The sequence below is a fragment of the Lissotriton vulgaris genome, chromosome 11 (genome assembly GCF_964263255.1).
Source record: "Lissotriton vulgaris chromosome 11, aLisVul1.2, whole genome shotgun sequence".
Classification (NCBI taxonomy): Eukaryota; Metazoa; Chordata; class Amphibia; order Caudata; family Salamandridae; genus Lissotriton; species Lissotriton vulgaris.
In genome coordinates, this window is record NC_141699.1 from 265,135,987 (window position 1) to 265,155,843 (window position 19,857).

At 46.2% G+C, this 19,857-nt stretch overlaps 1 protein-coding gene across 1 annotated transcript; it reads left to right on the forward strand.

Moving 5' to 3' along the window:
* The first annotated feature begins 14,116 nt into the window (after positions 1 to 14,116).
* LIF (LIF interleukin 6 family cytokine) lies at positions 14,117 to 18,655 on the forward strand. Its single transcript, XM_086944738.1, has 2 exons — positions 14,117 to 14,374; positions 17,786 to 18,655. The coding sequence occupies exons 1-2, from the start codon at positions 14,117 to 14,119 to the stop codon at positions 18,227 to 18,229; spliced, it is 702 nt and encodes a 233-aa protein (XP_086800864.1). The 3' UTR covers positions 18,230 to 18,655.
* The last annotated feature ends 1,202 nt before the right edge of the window (positions 18,656 to 19,857 follow it).

Here is a 19,857-nt window from a genome sequence, read left to right on the forward strand (position 1 = left end):
TCAATAATCATTTTTTGCGTATGAATCTTGATGCGATGGAAAGTTGTCATAATTTGTAAGAAACTCGTACAGTATCTCACATGAACAGGCACCTACGGAGGCTCACGAGGAGCAAAACAGATAGGCACCTGTAACTCATTTGTTTATCGAGCGGACTACCTAAATCATTGCAGGCTGGAGTCCTTTGTCTGCCGTCAGACCAGGGATGGTGGTATGTTGCTTCGCTGTGAAATGAGATCCCGATGCAGACACGTCCTCGCGCTCCTGGCACGGACCTATTTTGTAACCCTGTTTATTTTGCTAGACCCTGCTACAGGTGCTTCTCTGCTAACATCAGGGTAGCATATTTATAGGTGCACTTTGAAATAAGTGCATGCTCCGTTGGCGGATTGCCCAGATGACGAGGGCCTCTCCCCGTAAAATCTACATCAGATGCGCGAATGGAAGCCACGGGGCTGTTTTGATGAACTCTTCATGACTGACTGAGAGCATCTTATTCCAGCTGGGAGCACCAGGGGGGTTTACTTTTCTCTTGGGGCCGATGCTATGTACAAGGCATTGCTTCTCGGACGCATCAATCACGGGAGAGAAAACATTTCGACGTTTCCTGGATATATGCCTTTTATGTTCATTCAAAGCTAACACCTTTCGCATGGAAGTTAAGTTCACATTCGGCGCAGGGTTGCCATCTTTCCATTTGTACAGCTATTCGTACCCTTCACGTAAAGGACTGCCTCTTTAGCAGGTAGTAATACATTACGTAGTTTTTGTTTCTATACAAGGAATGAGCAGCAAGTGAGGGTGACGTCATAGCAGAAATGCATAAGCTGGCGTAAATGTCATAAGAAGGCCAAAGGTGATCTGTGTTAATACAAACTGTGAGTACAGTAATTGTGCAATGCAGTGGAATGGCAGCGTGTGATAGGTAGTTTTTAGGTCTGGCGTAAGTCAAAATCTTTTGATTGCACTGATATTTTAATGTGCTTACTTATACGCATTTCAGCATGCACTCTTCAATTGGTTCGTTATTGTCTCATACATCCTACCCTGTACATTATACTGTATAAAGCATGGGGCTTCGGTCTGCCCACTTATGTTACTGGCTAACTTCATTGTGAACAACTTCATTTCACCTTTTCGTAATCAGCACATCTGCATAGAAAGTAGTTCCCTTGTGTGCCAAGCTCCAAAAATACTTTTCTATTGACCATTGTTTAATGTTTTAGATTCATGACGGACAGGAAGCTTACCCAGCAGTAAAGTTTTGCAAAAACCATAAAAACAAACACTGGAAGAGCCAAAAGCCTGTTACACCTTTTGACTTTGCTAAGGTTTGTTTGGACTACACTTCAGACTGACTTTAGTTTGCCACTTCCTTTATAGCATGATTATAGGGTGACACACAGCCAGCTGGTTATTTGAGAAAATAAGATATTTAGAGAAGAAATGCTGTACAATATTAACATTATACTGTACATAAGATGAGCTAGATTCAGTTATGAATATAAATGATTGTATTTGTAAATAAATATATATATATGTATGTATATGTATAATATCTATATATAGTGCATGTTATTTTTCAGTGCTGTATAACTTCTACCACTCTACCGCCCTCACTCTACCACTCTACTGCCCTCATGCCCTCACTCTACCGTCCTCACTCTACCACTCTACCGCCTTCACACCCTCACTCTACCGCCCTCAATATACCACTCTACTGCCCTCAGGCCCTCACTCTACCGCCCTCACACTACCACTCTAGCACCCTCACTCTACAGCCCTCACTCTACCACCCTCACTCTCTACCGTCCTCACACCCTCACTCTACCACCCTCAATATACCACTCTGCTGCCCTCAGGCCCTCGCTCTACCGCCCTCACACTACCACTCTACCACCCTCACTCTACAGCCCTCACTCTACCACCCTCACTCTACCACTCTACTGCCCTCACTCTACCACCCTCACTCTACCGCTCTACCGCCCTCACCCTACCACTCTACCGCCCTCACCCTACCACTCTACCGCCCTCACTCTACCACTCTACCGCCCTCACTCTACCGCCCTCACTCTACCACTCTACCGCCCTCACTCTACCACTCTACAGCCTCACTCTACCACTCTACCGCCCTCACTCTACCACTCTACAGCCCTCATGCCCTCACTCTACCACTCTCCCACCCTCATGCCCTCATTCTACCGCCCTCACACCCTCACTCTACCTCCCTCAAAATACCACTCTACTGACCTCAGTCCCTCACTCTACCGCCCTCACACCCTCACTCTACCACCCTAAATATACCACTCTACTGCCATCACGCCCTCACTCTACCACCCTCACACTACCACTCTACCGCCCTCACTCTACCGCCCTCACTCTACTGCCCTCATGCCCTCACTCTACCACCCTCACTCTACCACTCTACCGCCCTCACTCTACCACTCTACCGCCCTCACTCTACCACTCTACCGCCCTCACTCTACCACTCTACCGCCCTCATGCCCTCACTCTACCGTCCTCACTCTACCACTCTACCGCCCTCACACCCTCACTCTACCACCCTCAATATGCCACTCTACTGCCCTCAGGCCCTCACTCTACCGCCATCACACTACCACTCTACCACCCTCAGTCTACCGCCCTCACTCTACCGCTCTACCGCCCTCACCCTACCACTCTACCGCCCTCACTCTACCACTCTACCCCCCCACTCTACCACTCTACCGCCCTCACACCCTCACTCTACCACCCTCAATATACCACTCTACTGCCCTCACGCCCTCACACTACCACTCTACCGCCCTCACTCTACCACTCTAATGCCCTCACTCTACTGCCCTCATGCCCTCACTCTACCACCCTCACTCTACCACTCTACCGTCCTCACTCTACCACTCTACCGCCCTCACACCCTCACTCTACCACCCTCAATATACCACTCTGCTGCCCTCAGGCCCTCACTCTACCGCCCTCACACTACCACTCTACCACCCTCACTCTACAGCCCTCACTCTGCCACTCTCACTCTACCACTCTACCGCCCTCACCCTACCACTCTACCGCCCTCACTCTACCACTCTACCGCCCTCACTCTACCGCCCTCACTCTACCACTCTACCGCCCTCACTCTACCACTCTACAGCCTCACTCTACCACTCTACCGCCCTCACTCTACCACTCTACAGCCCTCATGCCCTCACTCTACCGCCCTCACTCTACCACTCTCCCACCCTCATGCCCTCATTCTACCGCCCTCACACCCTCACTCTACCTCCCTCAAAATACCACTCTACTGACCTCAGTCCCTCACTCTACCGCCCTCACACCCTCACTCTACCACCCTAAATATACCACTCTACTGCCATCACGCCCTCACTCTACCACCCTCACACTACCACTCTACCGCCCTCACTCTACCGCCCTCACTCTACTGCCCTCATGCCCTCACTCTACCACCCTCACTCTACCACTCTACCGCCCTCACTTTACCACTCTACCGCCCTCACTCTACCACTCTACCGCCCTCATGCCCTCACTCTACCGCCCTCACTCTACCACTCTACCGCCCTCACACCCTCACTCTACCACCCTCAATATGCCACTCTACTGCCCTCAGGCCCTCACTCTACCGCCATCACACTACCACTCTACCACCCTCAGTCTACCGCCCTCACTCTACCGCTCTACCGCCCTCACCCTACCACTCTACCGCCCTCACTCTACCACTCTACCCCCCCCCACTCTACCACACTACCGCCCTCACACCCTCACTCTACCACCCTCAATATACCACTCTACTGCCCTCACGCCCTCACACTACCACTCTACCGCCCTCACTCTACCACTCTAATGCCCTCACTCTACTGCCCTCATGCCCTCACTCTACCACCCTCACTCTACCACTCTACCGTCCTCACTCTACCACTCTACCGCCCTCACACCCTCACTCTACCACCCTCAATATACCACTCTGCTGCCCTTAGGCCCTCACTCTACCGCCCTCACACTACCACTCTACCACCCTCACTCTACAGCCCTCACTCTGCCACTCTCACTCTACCACTCTACCGCCCTCACTCTACCGCCCTCACCCTACCACTCTACCGCCCTCACCCTACCACTCTACTGCCCTCACTCTACCACTCTATGGCCCTCACTCTACCGCCCTCACTCTACCACTCTACAGCCTCACTCTACCACTCTACCGCCCTCACTTTACCACTCTCCCGCCCTCGTGCCCTCACTCTACCGTCCTCACTCTACCACTCTACCGCCCTCACACCCTCACTCTACCGCCCTCAATATACCACTCTACTGACCTCAGGCCCTTACTCTACCGCCCTCACACCCTCACTCTACCACCCTCAATATACCACTCTACTACCATCACGCCCTCACTCTACCCTCTACCACCCTCACACGACCACTCTACCGCCCTCACTCTACCGCCCTCACTCTACCGCCCTCACTTTACCGCCCTCACTCTACTGTCCTTATGCCCTCACTCTACCACCCTCACTCTACCACTCTACTGCCCTCACTCTACCACTCTACCGCCCTCACTCTACCGCCCTCACTCTACCACTCTACAGCCCTCACTTTACCACTCTACCGCCCTCACTCTACCACTCTACCGCCCTCACTCTACCGCCCTCACTCTACCACTCTACCACCCTCACTCTACCACTCTACCGCCCTCATGCCCTCACTCTACTGTCCTAACTCTACCACTCTACCGCCCTCACACCCTCACTCTACCACCCTCAATATACCACTCTACTGCCCTCAGGCCCTCACTCTACCGCCCTCACACTACCACTCTACCACCCTCAGTCTACCGCCCTCACTCTACCACTCTACTACCCTCACTCTACCGCCCTCACACTACCACTCTACCGCCCTCACTCTACTGCCCTCACTCTACCACCCTCACTCTACCACTCTACCGCCCTCACTCTACCACTCTACTGCCCTCACTCTACCGCCCTCACTCTACCACTCTACCGCCCTCACTCTACCACTCTACCGCCCTCACTCTACCGCCCTCACTCTACCACTCTACCGCCCTCATGCCCTCGCTCTACTGTCCTCACTCTACCACTCTACAGCCATCACACCCTCACTCTACCACCCTCAATATACCACTCTACTGCCCTCAGGCCCTCACTCTACCGCCCTCACACTACCACTCTACCACCCTCAGTCTACCGCCCTCACTCTACCACTCTACTGCCCTCACTCTACCGCCCTCACACTACCACTCTACCGCCCTCACTCTACTGCCCTCACTCTACCACCCTCACTCTACCACTCTACCGCCCTCATGCTTTCACTCTACCGCCCTCACTATACCACTCTAGCGCCCTCACTCTACCACACTACCACTCTACCACCCTCAGTCTACCGCCCTCACTCTACCACTCTACTGCCCTCACTCTACCGCCCTCACACTACCACTCTACTGCCCTCACTCTACGACCCTCACTCTACCACTCTACCGCCCTCACGCTTTCACTCTACCGCCCTCACTATACCACTCTACCGCCCTCACTCTACCACTCTACCGCCCTCACGGCCTCACTCTACTGCACTCACTCTACCTCTCCACTGCCCTCACTCTACTGCCCTCACTCTACCGCCCTCACTCTACCGCCTCTACTGCCCTCACTCTACCACCCACACGCCCTCACTCTACTGCCTTCACTCTACCGCCTTCACACACTCACTCTACCGCCCTCACGCCCTTACTCTACCACCCTCACGCCCTCACTCTACCGCCCTCACTCACTCTACCGCCCTCACTCACTCTACCGCCCTCACTCACTCTATTGCCCTCACTCACTTTATCGCCCTCACTCACTCTATCTATTTATTGTTTCAAGCTGTTTTCAAGTTTTCAAGCTTTATTACAAATCACAAAAAGATGTTAATATTTCACCTCTGTTCTTGGATTTTCTTCACAATAAAACACACTGAACATAGTCTTCACGAAAGTTATTTACAAAAGTTTAAGCTATTGCCATTACAAATTAAATAAATTATTTAAGTATTAATTATTTTAAAAAATTAAAAGCCATTGTTATTTGTAATATCCATACATCTAAGTCACGTAAATACAAAACGTGTTGCATTACAAATGCTATAGGTGTCACATTTGCGAAAGGTATAACTATTGGCATTGTAAATGACAAAGCTATTAATTTAGCTATTTTAAAAAATAACACATAAATTTAAAAAAAATTCATTTATAAGACCAATAGCTCAAACTTTCCTAATGCGAGCCCTATTGCATTTCCAATGCTTGTTTACAGCGCTATTTAGTGGCACAATGAGTGCTGCAACCCACTGGGAGCATTTAATGTACAGGCCCAGGGTAGATGTGGTACCACTTATGAGGGACTTAAAAGTACAATAAATAATCCAATTGGGTGTATACCAATTTTACAATGTTTAGAAAAAAAAGCACTTTACCACTGGATAGCAGGAGTAAAGTGTGTAGAATCCTAAAAGCTAACAAAAACGGGCTCTGCCAAAGAAGGCAATTGTCTGGGGTGACTCTGTAGAAAAGGCCAGGTCCAACAGTTTGCGGTCGTAAAAATTGAATATTAGACTCAGGATGGCAAGGTGGGTTGTTAGGTCAAGGAAAGTAAAATAATGACCTGATTGTCCAGAGTAAGGAAGGAGAAGGGATAGGTCCAGATATTGAATGATGGACACGCTCTCTATTAAAGAAGAGAACAAGAAGTCCAGTGCTTTGACGAGTGGGTTAGAGGGGTAAATATGAGAGTTTACAATGATCTGGGTGTGATATTTAAGAGGACTGGAAGATAAGAAGGTATGGGATATCAAGCCCCAAGGGATGGCCCTCTAGAGGAGGAGGCAGGCTTAGGTGATAGTCTGGCTGGTGTTGTGGTATTTTGTAAGGCATTGAGCCTGGTGCAGTAGTGTGTGATTACTCAGACCTGTCGCAATAAAGCAGCCTATTACACTCTATTGAAGCATGTGCATTCAACTGTGTGGTTTCACTAACCTCAGGTGGTTAGAAGGGAGAGCCTAGATGTGAATTGGGCCAGGCTGATGTTGTGACCAAAATCCACTGGTATCTTCCCCCACTCAGCCAAGTCACGCATGAGTGTAGAGAAAGACAGGTAAGAGAAGGACTAAAACCTTGTAATGACCCCAAAAAACTAATTCCAATGATTTTCAATTTAAAGTTCAAGCTGGGTCATATTATATTTTTTTATGAGAAGTAAGAGTGATTACAGCTAGACAGGTGGAAAATACAGTATTTGTGGTAGTCTCCCTTCAGAAGCTTTCACAGCCTCCTCTTCACTAGGGGAATGCCCAAATACATAATAACCCTTGCCACTTAGATGAAGGGGTCACTGAAAGAAGCTGGGGTGTGGAGGCCAGAAGTCTTTAAGGATACCTACCAGGGAAAGAGCAAATAATGGTGGTGGGGCCAAGGGGTCTACACTGGGAGCCTCCACAGGGTGCTGGAGTGTAAGGGCCCAGAAGTCTTTTGGGATAATTATCAGGGACACATCGAGTAAATTGGGATGTTTGGTACCAGGGGCCTGGTACATGTGTAATCTGTGTGGTTGGCAGTGCTTATATGAGTGGTAGTGGTGTTTTACTTTCTTCCCTGGATGTTGTGCTGCTATCAAATGAACATTGTCTGCTCCTCCTTGAGTATGTGGAGCAGTACAGGGTCCAGAGGTGAGGTTAACAAGTTGGCTATAAGTGATTAGCGCCCTTTAATGGGGAATTAACCCCTTTGAAGCTCATGACAAGCTCAGCTCGTCATGAGGTATACCTCTCGTGTGCTCATGACGAGCTCAGCTCGTCATGACCACACCCGTTTTTATTATGGCCCAGCACAGGAGAAGGATTTCATCAGCAGGGATGGTGTTAAGGAGCAAACAATTATTCTACGAGTCCCGCCCTTTCTCAATTTCTTGCGGCATGCGCTGATTAAACTTGCGGCGTGCGCTAGTTAAACACACAGGTTTTTAATTAAAGCTACAACAACTTTTTTCCAGGCAAAAGGGGCATGTTATCTTGTTTTGCTTCTGGTGGACATTTAGGAAAGTTGGCTCAGGCTCTGGTTAAACACACCAGTTCTAATGATGGTCAGTAGCATGACTTGGTGCTTCAACGTTAACAGCAGTGCTGACTGATGTCCACTGCCGTTGACATGTTGATGCAGCTAAAGTGTGATGGTGTGAATAATTCTTATCTATCCAAAAAGGATACTTTTCTTTGGTAATGGTCTGTGGTAAATTACTTGGTTTGATGTAAATAAAAGGCTACGCCGTGGACAACATACCCTAAATTCTGAGAGTTCTTGGGCGTAGTGGGGGGTAAGGTTACGGAATTCGGGGAGGAGGGAATGTCACGTTGTGCGCTACTAAAACTCAGTCCAATGATTTTCAATTTAAAGTTCAAGCTGGGTCATACTATATTTTTTTATGCGAAGTGAGAGTGATTACAGCTAGACAGGTGGAAAATACAGTATGTGTGGTAGTCTCCCTTCAGATGAAGTCAGAGGCCTTGTCTAAGTCCTCGCAGCACCCGCCCATTGGGAGAATTTCCACAAGGGGAAGACTGATCAACCAACAGACCACCAAGTTTAATTATGCTTGCCCCATGACTATGGGAAAAATAAGTTACGAGATAGTATTCCAGCACTTGGGATGAGTCAATGCAGAAGAATCTCCCTTACGTTCAGGGGGCTGCACACCAGCATTCAGCAGAGAAGCCAAGAAGAGCTCTGTTTGTGGTGAAAGTTCAGATAGCTGAGACATTTCTGAGTGTTTTATCTTTCGTCTGCCCAGTTTTGTTTCCTCCCACTCCCTCTTTTTTCTACAGTTCAGAAATTAGAAAGTTTACTTCGCATAAAAGGAAACTTACACTAACCACACGCATCTAGTTAATGACATCACTAACTTCATTCATAGTTTCCAGTTTAGCCTGCTAGTCACCGCGTGGCGATCTTGAGCAGTTTTTTGTTTTTTTAATTTACTTCTGCTCACTGGGTGTGTGTGTGTGTATATATATATGAGCCAAATTCCCAATTTGAACAAGAACCACTCAGAATCTCCTTGCTGCTAGACTCCCTCTCCAAGTCCCCTCTGTAACCTGCTGTTCGCCATGCACTTCTTGTCAGGTAAGACCATTTTCGTACTATCTGAGAATCTGAAATAAGAGTATATTAAGAATGTTAAAAACAAATATATTAACTTTTTTATGTGCTTTGTGCAACTATGCCCAGTCTTGTGTAAGTGTTGGCCATGAGCCTGATTGGGCGGCGGAAGTGACGTCATTACACTAACCTGCGGCGCCTAGTTCTGCTGGCATGCAGGGTTTGGCAGCTCGCGGCTTCCTTTTGTACCGCGTCTGATGTGGAGACGCACTCCGCTCAGCCCCGGAGGGCGCTGGGTGATTTGAAGGTGATGACACAGTGCACCACTCCTACCTCTTTTATCCTTGTCAGAAAGAAAGCGGCGTGAATGAGGACGTTGAAGCAGCGTGATGCGCATCACGTTGTAGGCACTGCTGAGGAGAGTTTACAGGCAGGTATTGTTCAATAGGAAAAGCTCCCCTTTGAGATGGCTTCTGCCAGGGAAGAGTTGAATGGACCCTCAGCCCAGCCAGCCGCAGACGCGCTTTTTATGCACACCTACCTGATTTCCTGCTGCAGAAAAATAATTCCCATTGGGCGGAATTGAATGGAAAATGTAAAGTTTCTCTTCAGGACAGCCTATATTTTCGTGGATGTTTTAAAAATATATTTAGAAAATTGAATTGCAAAATGAACGCATGGCCGCATTTCTTTTTATTGAAGTGAGACTACCCAGTCTCTATAATCCAATTTAAGAGAGATTTGAGCTTGCTTGCTACTCTTGACTATTGGCTCACTAATTAAATAAATGATTTCCCAGGGCGACTTTTATCTCCAGGTTCAACCTGCCTACTGCATTCACCTCTCTGCTAAGGCAGGTGGGCACTAGGTAGAGGTGGCATAGTCTACTTTATTAAGCATACAGGAACGTCCGTTCGAGGAGGCATGCAATTTACTCAAACGTGTATTAGTTACATCTTTGTATGTTATCTCACTGCACAGATTTAACCCCTTCTTTTCAAGTTTACTACAAAATGCATATTAAACATCACTTTATGTGGCATAAAATTGCATTGATTTTTTTTTACTTGCGTCCTTTGTGGAAGTGTAGTGTGGAAGTGGCTGGGGAACTACAGCGGGTGCTTAGAGGAAATACCAAGTCTGGAGGAAAAGGGTGCCATTGGAGAGATCTCTCATGGTGTACTTAAGGCATTTTCCCAGCTATTCTTTTTTTTTGGGAGTCTTTTGTGTCATAGTGCCCATAAAAAGCAGGTGTGGAAACCAGTGGGCCCTTTTATGATACCCTTTGGCTGGAAAAAAATCTGTCCTCTGCAGGTAGCAGTGCTATTCTTTGCAGAGGCCACCTAACCCTTATTCTATGCCCCAATTTCGGGTGCAATCATTTCCAAATGATGCTACATTGTGTGGGAAATGAAGTACCTGCAAGCAACGAACAGAGTATGCTACAACCATCCCGGTTTAACCTCCTGCTCTGTGCAGTTACTGGGGTGGGTGAAAATATTAAATTAATAAAGTTGCGAAATCCATCTTTTTTTTTTAAATAATTCACCTGTCCAATTTCGCTCTGCAGACAAACATGAGAATCTTTGCTTCTTGGGTTCTCCTTGACAAAACAAGTTCCAAGGAGAACCAAGCCGTATACGACGAAGGCAGTATGTTTGTGGTTTGTTTAGATCTCTTAGGGTCTCGGTTTGCTTCTGAAAACAACACAAACTGCAGTAGCTTTGAGATTGGAGAGTATTTACTATGTTTATTGACATTTGAATAGCACCTTGTTCTTTTAGTGTGTTACTGTCATGCTTTTTTGATCTGGATGTTCTTTTCCTAAGATTCCGGAATTTCCAATGTTGACTTCTGTTTTGTTGGTTGTTTGCTAGTGCGTAGATTTGTGGTTAGGAGAAATTTGTTTGTTAAGAGACACATTTACCAATGGCTGCTGTTATTTAATGTTGAAGTTATGTGTGTTCTATCCATATAAAGATTATACTGTTGTATGGGCATTGATAGATGTGCCCAATAACTCTACTGTTTTTTGTTGAGCTTGTTGGTCAGCCGTCCATTTTGAGGCCAGTGCAAACTGCTTTTAAGATAGGCATAGCCAGCCAGGCATATAGCTAGGATGTACATATGAAGACTAGTTCAAAGCTGTATGTTGGTATGGTGAGGAAAGAGTGCTCTTGAGCTGGCAGTGCAGGGCCACAAAATGGACCAACTCATGAAGAAGGGATGCAGTCATCACCAAGCATGTACTGCCCTTCATTCCATGCGCATGCTGCCTGGTACTCTGTCACATTTGGTGATACACTCAGATGTAATATGTAGCTCATTGGTGCTATTCAGAGCACATATGTGTTTATTCATACATGTGGCTTGCAAGAAGTGTTTTTGGGAGACATCATACTCACTCTGCATTTGCTCTCCAAGTTCATCGGAGAAGTATAACACAAAAGATCATGTTGGCCAGCTACCAAATATGGCATAAATGTAACAGTGGCTAATGTGCCTTGAAGTTCTACAGATCTTCACTTCATGTTATCCTCCCAGTCCACTCTTATTAGAGACCAGTCTAGTGCTTAATGTATGTCAGTTGCTGCTGGTGATGGTCCACGGGACTCATTTACTCATTTTTGGGAACTAGAACTTATTTTTCAAACTCATACTCTGACACAGAGCAAGGAGAGAAAGGTTAGAAAAAAGGCGAAAGCAGGAGGAACATCGGAAATCAGTGATAAGGGAGAAAGCAGGAAGGAAAAAGAAACTACAACAGTGAGATAAAGCGAGAGAAAGTGTAGCAGTCTGGAAGAAAGAGCAATAAGATGTAATCAGAGCTAAGCTGCCTTGTTTCTTGGCAACCCCGTCATTTGGCAGCACCGGTGGCAAGTCCCCACGAAATTCTTTGGATCAATGCACTTATCTTTTCACGAATTAGGGACTGGGGCTTTCAAAGTACTCCAATAATTTACAGTGAAGCTCTGTCACTAAAGCCTGGTTGAACTAGCCCTGAAGGCAAGGGAGTGTTCTGTCATAAACGACTGCTTGTGCCTGTTATCAGTGGTAACCAGAGTGTTCATTGTGGTTACATTCTGAAGAGCAGTTCTTTAAGTTGAAACCAAGATTCCAGGAACTGACTCAACTATTAGTGGTATTTTATGTTCCTATTCAGATTTTCTTCTATGTACAAGTTTTAGATATGTGCCTTCTTAAACCCCTAAAGGTCGAAAAAGGAAATGCAGTATATTCAAGGGTGTAGCTATCATTGGAGTGGCAGGATTAGTGGCAATTGACTAACTGAACCCTGATAAATATGGGGTTTTCTTCTCAACCAGTGGCGAGAGGGCATTTTCCTTGTGTGCACTAGAGCCCATTGCATCATTACTACGCCACCGATTACATTAATAGACACATGCTGAATCGAGGTGGGCAAAAGTTACATCTAACTCAAGATTGTTACAAACTTAGCGATTCCTGAAGGTTGTGGCATTTTGTAAACTTTGCAAGTCTTTGCCAGCTTGCAGAAATTTCTTCTTTAAAACTATTTCCACAAGACGTTTCTCACAGGACATTTTTTGAAAGATGCTAAAAGTGGAATTTTATGAGACTTTTTGCACAAAGCCTACTGTGTGGGATATTTTTCTTGCATTCTTGTTGTAAACTGCCCAGCTTTCACAAATAATGCTAATTTCTGAAAAAGGGGCACCAAGTTTGCGAGAGAAAAACCTTCTCACCTTTACATCATGACTCCTTTCTGTCCGTGAGGTGGCCTGACTGATATCTCAGTGTTGTTGATTAGCAGTTACACATTAGGTAGCAGGAATACTAATGACCTTTAAATGGCGATTTAAGTGACACTTCTGCCATTTCAAAGAGCTTTAAACAAAAGGTTTTTCTACTACCCAATAGAATGTTATGCAATGGAGTTATAGGGCCTCTCACTTAATTTTGCACACCCTTACTTTCCCTTATTTTCTGTAATACCAATGGTCGTTGGGTACCAAAGCCAGGATGTCTCTACTCTTCCAAAACAGATAACACTTTTTTGATAGATGGTGGCACTATGTTTTGGAATTGCTGGGGGAGGAGGTGTAAATGTAGGCACTACAATAATTAATGTCATTATGATAGCATGCTTTGAGCACCGCTGTACTGTTAAACAGTATATTCTGTATCCATCTTAAAGTGGTGGCATGCAATGCAATGCAATGTTTTATGCTAGTTGCACCATGAACCTAGTCTAAGCCTGGTTGCATATTGAGCTGCCTCCACTGCTGTGCCAGTGTGCCTCACACTAAGCCCACTGGCACAGTAGCAATGTCAAGTAAATTTTCCTACATTAACTTTGACATAAATCTATGTGGACTCATACTAACCTAGTCTAGAGTTTATTGTGTGCAACATTAATCTGACAGTGGAACTACCGGAAAGTGTTATCATACTACTTCCAGCAGTTCCGCTCTGACATAGAGTGTCCTACGCTAAAGCCAGTGTGGAGTTTGGCATTAGTATGCCCAATGCACCACGCAAAAGAATGTTACGTATCATTCTCACACCGGTAATATACAAGAGTGAAGTTCACACCAAACACCACATGACACTGCTGCAGCCTACTTATCACAATAACGAGGTAGCACTGTAAAATAATGTGCTCCACTCCCAGCCCTTCATGCTATTTTGAAATAATGGAGCCTGCAGCAAATTCACCAGACCACTCTGATGTTTGTTCTCCATTACAGACCCACCACAGCACATACCACAGTTTGAGTCCCACCACACTCTTATTGCCACTTGCTGGCAGCGATGTCTTCACTAGTTTCGATGTTACAGTGCAATAATGTGCCACAGCATGAGGGTATCGCTGTGCTATGCCATGTACTTCTCACCCATCTCGCCTGGTACCATGCGAATAGTGTGTTTTACTGCGTGAGGGATACCAGTGCTGATACAAGTGCCTGTGACCTTCTCTTAGGTTCAATGGGTGTTGTACTGATGTCTGCTCTGCTTGCCTGCTCTTTTCTGTGTTCCTCTGACCCCTGTTGTTCTTCATGCACAGGAGCCGTACCAATCCTACTTCTGCATCACTTGAAGCTGGTGGCTGCCCGGGCACTGCCCCATGACTCCTCCAGCCCCATCTGCCAAGATCTGCGCCACTGTGGTGACAACATCCCGGCTCAGCTCCACAGACAATTCATGATGCTCAATGTGTCGGCGAATCTTCTCTTCCAGACCTACGTAAGTCTATGTCCTCCGAGAGGGTACTCGGTGCTGGTATGGATGTATGAACATGGTATGGATGCTACAGACTGATAATTCTTGTTTAAGTCACTGGGGAGGTTCATTATGCAAACTGAATTCGAAGTCGCATCTACGCGAAGTGAGTGAGTTACGGTAAGACAGGAACCGATACAGCACACATGATGATACACATCTTCCCCAGATGCTGATCTCTCAGTTGGACCAACTGAGAGATCAGCATCTGGGGAAGTTGTGGATTTAAGCAGGTTCATATTGCATTTAGATGTAAATATGCTAAATAACATTTCCAGCCCTAACACAATTGGAATAAAGTTCCAAATGCGAGGACCAAGGGATGCCTGCATCGTCCTCCCGTGGTTGATGGAAAGCTACCTGGATGCACAGGTATTTATCCCAGTTGATAGCTACCTGGATGCAGAGGTATTTATCCCGTGCTTGCTGAGTCCCAGCTACTTGGAATTATATTCTTTGGGGTTTTATTTTTGTGGATGCATTGGCGCCAAGAGATGCCAGCATTTAAGTGCCTGAGGCACATGGACCCAGACCTTCAGAATCAAGGGGCAGATTTATGTTAACTGGCGCATCCCGAGGGATGCGCCAGTTAACATGCGCCACAGTGCGCCACAGCTACGCATTTATGATGCGGCGCACCATGGGGCAAAAACGGCACAGATGCGTGACGCATCTGTGCCGGAAATGTGGCGCATTGCTGGAGTTGCGTCGCAAGCGCGACGCAGCTCCAGCAATGCTCTGGGGGGGCCTATTCTTTCAATGCTGCCTCAAGCCTTATGCCTGCTTCAAGCAGGCGCAGGGTTTTGACGCAGCATTGCCCTGAAAGTGACTGAGTGAAATCTCATAGATTTCACTCAGCCACTTTCAGGAGGCGTTCCTGCGCAGGAACGCCCCCCCCTGCGCAGGAACGCCTCCTCATGGCGCAGTGCTGTACAACGTGACGCATCTCCTAGATGCGTCACGTTGTAAATAGGGCGCAGGGATGCGCCACGTTTCCGTGCCGTTGCGTCACGCAACGGCGGCGTAAACGTGGCGCAAGCCCTTCATAAATCTGCCCCCAAATGTGTATCCCACCAACTCCAGGTGGGATACTGCTCTGGCCCATTGTAAATAGCCCACTGTCCCTGGACCTCACCATTCTGGGCCCAGACACATTGTGCCCAGTTTCACCGTGTGCAGACTAAAACCCAGTGAAACCCCTGCAGTAACAGGGACAGAAGCTGCGTGTAAAGCACAGCGCCCCGCCCGGTCCCTGCAGCATCGGGGGGGAGCAGACGATGCTGCACCTGGCCGACTTCAACTGTTCCTGACACGACCCAAGCCAACTACCGGCTCTGGCCTAAACTATAGCCAGACGTAGCAATGTGTTTTCTGTCTTTTATAAGTGTGACACGTCACAAAGTGTAGGCCTCAATGGCTGTACTAGTTTTGAATCCCAGAGCTTGTATGTTTTGAATCTGAATGGCTAATATGTAAAACTAACAGGGATTTAAAGGCATTTCAGTCCACGAACTCCAGGCGAAATCAGTATGTGTTTAAGAGCACTCAAAGAAAGGTAGCCTTGTGCAGTGCCAAAGCAGTTGCCAGCCAAAGATCGAGCAAAATGTGATTCATAGTGATGACATCACACTTTAATAACAAAAAACACCAACTCCAATAACAAAAAAACCCCACCAACTTCTACTTAGGTAGACATAATAAGTGTGCAACATGCGAATACAAAGTAAACTAAGTAGAGAGGTGGTCGGTCGCCCTGTCAGCACTTTGCACCACCTTCTGACACTTTGGCCTTCTAACTGCTTCCGGTTCCTTCTATGGCTTTTTTAGACCCTGCTTTCTGTTTGCTATTATATTTGGTTGATCCCTCAGTGGCGGATACCTGCCGGAAACATATATTAATCCCCCCAAAAAGCAGACGCTGTGGTGAGCATCCTCTCCCCACCCTCCCTTATTGAGCCTTTTTCCACATCTCGCTGGTGGGCACAAACACAGCAGACGAACACAGGTGTGTGCTCTTTTTCGCATGTTGCTTTCAGTACATGGTAAGAAGCTACTAGGCACAAACACAGCTCATAAACATCCATAACCCTTTTACGTGATGCACTTCTTGCAAGATAAGATGCTGGTGGTCACAGACACAGCACACAAACACGTAAACACACAAAAACACACAGACATATGCACGCGCAGATGCATTTATACATGAGACACATACACAACGTATTATATGTCAGCACACACAAGGAATGATGCCTCTGTTGGTGGATGGGTTTGCAGTTTTGAAGCAGACACAAGCTCCCACGCACAGAGAGACCCTCTGAGATGAACAATCCTCATAGTGTGGAGTATGACTCTTTATATGATGCAATTCTACAAGCCAAGTGGAAATCGTCTTGCACAGAGGCTCTCGCAAGGCCCGCTTAAACATTCTCGTCAACACTGCTGGGATCCCCTTGCTGTTGCTTCGATTGCGTCACCTCCTGCAGTGGCATGTGGGATAGTTTTCTTTTACTACTGAATATGCCTATGGACATGAGTAAGCCAAAACAGATGCTTAAGCAGAAAGGTTGAAACGTTGCTGGTTTTTTAATGGAACTCTTTTTCTTGTAAACGTTTTCCACTTAAATTGAGAATGCCTCGGAGCTTCCTTCTTTGTTTTGCCTTCTTCATATGCTGTGAGAGCACACTCATTCAGTTGTCACTTGCAGACACTCGAGTGTGCCCACCTACACACACACACACAGTCTTTCCCCAAGGACACATGGAAGTACAGATAGATGTTGAACATCCACCGTGGTAAATGTTTAAGGACAAAACATTTGAAAAGCAAACACTAAAAGAGTTGTTCATGGTTTTGTAGATGGGATCTCATAGTTCACTAGGCCATGGACGATTTTTGTGTGGCGCAGTTGGGCAGGACCTACAAAATGGTCTCATAATAGAACTTATGGGTGAACGCATGTACACGCAGTTGCAGACACACATAAGACCACGCAGGCTCAATTGCCTTCTGTCCATGGGTTGTACATCCGAATGTATTAGTCAGGAATATCTCCTGACATATATGGTCCTTCTGATCTTTTACAAAAATCTCGCTCCATTGGGCTTAGATTTTCTAAAATTAACCCCAACGAGGTGATATTTTTGTAAATTATATTGAAGGCATGATATTTAAGTCAGATGATATTCTGGTACGACACCCCTCTAACACGTAAGATGCTCTGCTTTCTGTGCATGAGCAGAAGCCCATGAACAAAATACTTCAACTGTAGATAGCCAATTGTATGATGGTAGTAGGTCTCCCCTTTGGCATGAAGTCGATGCATGTTTAAGTAGGAGTGCTAATAAGAAAGTAACTAATGTTTTCATTTTCAGGTTTCCTATCAAAATTTCAACACTGAAGATGTGCATGCCCTCTGCAATCCACACACCACTGACTTCCCTACCTTCAATGCAAGTCGGTTCGACCACCAAGAGAGAGCTGTGCAACTTTTTCAGATCTTTGTCTACCTGAATTCGACGCTTGGTAACATCACCCAAGAGCAGACAATGCTTAATTCAAATGCTCAAGATCTGCTTGACCTGCTGGGTAACACCACCGCCATCATCAAAGCAGTCATCTCAAACCTGACTTGCCGTCTCTGCAACCATTTTCATGTGACCTCAATGGATTTATACTACGGAAAGCCGGCTCGCCAAATTTTTGATCAGAAGAAAAAAGGCTGCAGAGTATTGCATAAGTACACACAATTTATATCTAAAGTGACTGATATTCTGGCACACTTACATCGACATGGGCATGGGCACAGGTTAAGTTAATAACAACACCGAGCTGGCGTAGAGAAATATTGGCTGTAAAATTCATACACTGTGCAATACTGTTTGATGAGTAAGGATATGATTGTACTGTCTTCAGGACCCACTCAGCATAGCAATTTGCAAAGCCCGATAGGCTTTGGCCGTTCTGCCCCAAAATTCTAGATCTCGCCTAATACCAGAAGCCAACCATGTTTGGGCCGGGTTAGAGCTTGCTTAGAAAAAGCCAAAGAACTGACCAAAGGGGATCAGAGCAGGGCTCTAGTGATATCTTTGGAAAAGCCACAGCAATAACAAAGGAAACATGCTAAACTTCACTAATACAAACCTCCGCTTTCTCCACGAGGACCCCCTCTACTAGAAATTTGGAGTGCGGAGGACTGTGAATGTGTTTGTTTGTGCATGCCACTGCACCAAAGGGACTGCAGCAAGCCCTCTGGGTGGGCGCTGCTTGGAGGGAGGGGGGAGGGGGGGTTAAAACGTATTAAGATGTTATTTATTTTATTTATTTGTTTTTTTATACAAGTATTACCAAAAGTGTTGTTGCTTATTTAAAGCCCAAGTGCTTCGTTACAACTCAGGTCTTTTTTAAAAAAAGGCCATAGGCCATATTTATTATGTTAGCTTTTTTATGGGGTTGAGTATGGGGCAGTCAAATGTGTAGTGAAAACAAGCTTTCAACCTCACGTCACTGAACATAAAAATACAGAGAGGACGTGTGACAGGGTAAGGTGTTCCTGAACTACATTTAGATGAATCTTTGGACCACCTTTACCGACAAGTCCAGTGCGCACATGTGTAGCTCCTTGTGTATTTCCAAATTGCACTGAGGATCAAGCTTAATTTATGTAATGTGGCATTCCAAGTTTTGATCCTCATTCTCCCTCATGCTCAAATCTCTGTTCGAACTAGACATTGTTTCCAGGGAGCACTTTAGATAATATTCTGCCAGAGCCTTGATACTTTAGATAAAATAATTATCCAAACTACTCCCTGGGACTTGAGTTAGCCCACCCTGATTTATAGGGAACAGGATGGGACACGACGATGAAGCATGCCACTAATAAACAAGACTTTGCACCCAAAAAATAGGCCTCCTAGAGGCAGGCATAACATTTGAGAAACTTTCTTTTATCTAAACTTTTACAACTCTGCATGTGTTCTGTAATATGACAGTGCAATTTTGCCTTTTGAGTCATGTATCCTTTCCAGTTTCAAACGGCCGAGTAGTGCTGAACCATTCCATAACTTTCATAAGGAAACAGGGCTTCCGGAGAAATTTGATAAAACAGATGCTTATGCCAAGAAGGAGAGCAGCCAGAAAACGATGTCATTCAGCCTCACCCTCCCTTCGATTCACTGTTCACGGAAAGCAGTGTGCGTCCGAACAAGTGGGAATGTAGTGCCAAAGCATTGCAAAATCCAGGGCTTTCTCTATTGAGAAACTACACAAACGAGCCAGCATAGTCTGGGAAATGACTGCCTCATTCTCGTGACTCAGCAGTGTTTTTATTTATTTTATTTATATGTAAACTAATAATAATAATAATGACTATTGTAGTAATGTTGTAAATAGTATCTGACATAGAAAGGCTTTGCAGTACTTTCCACATAAATGTGCCAATTGTAGG

Bases quoted from the DNA above. Each gene is read 5' to 3' on its own strand.
- LIF (XM_086944738.1), top strand. From the start codon at position 14,117: ATGGGTGTTGTACTGATGTCTGCTCTGCTTGCCTGCTCTTTTCTGTGT. The intron at 14,375-17,785 runs GTAAGTCTATGT...TTTCATTTTCAG, and splicing joins ATCTTCTCTTCCAGACCTAC to GTTTCCTATCAAAATTTCAA.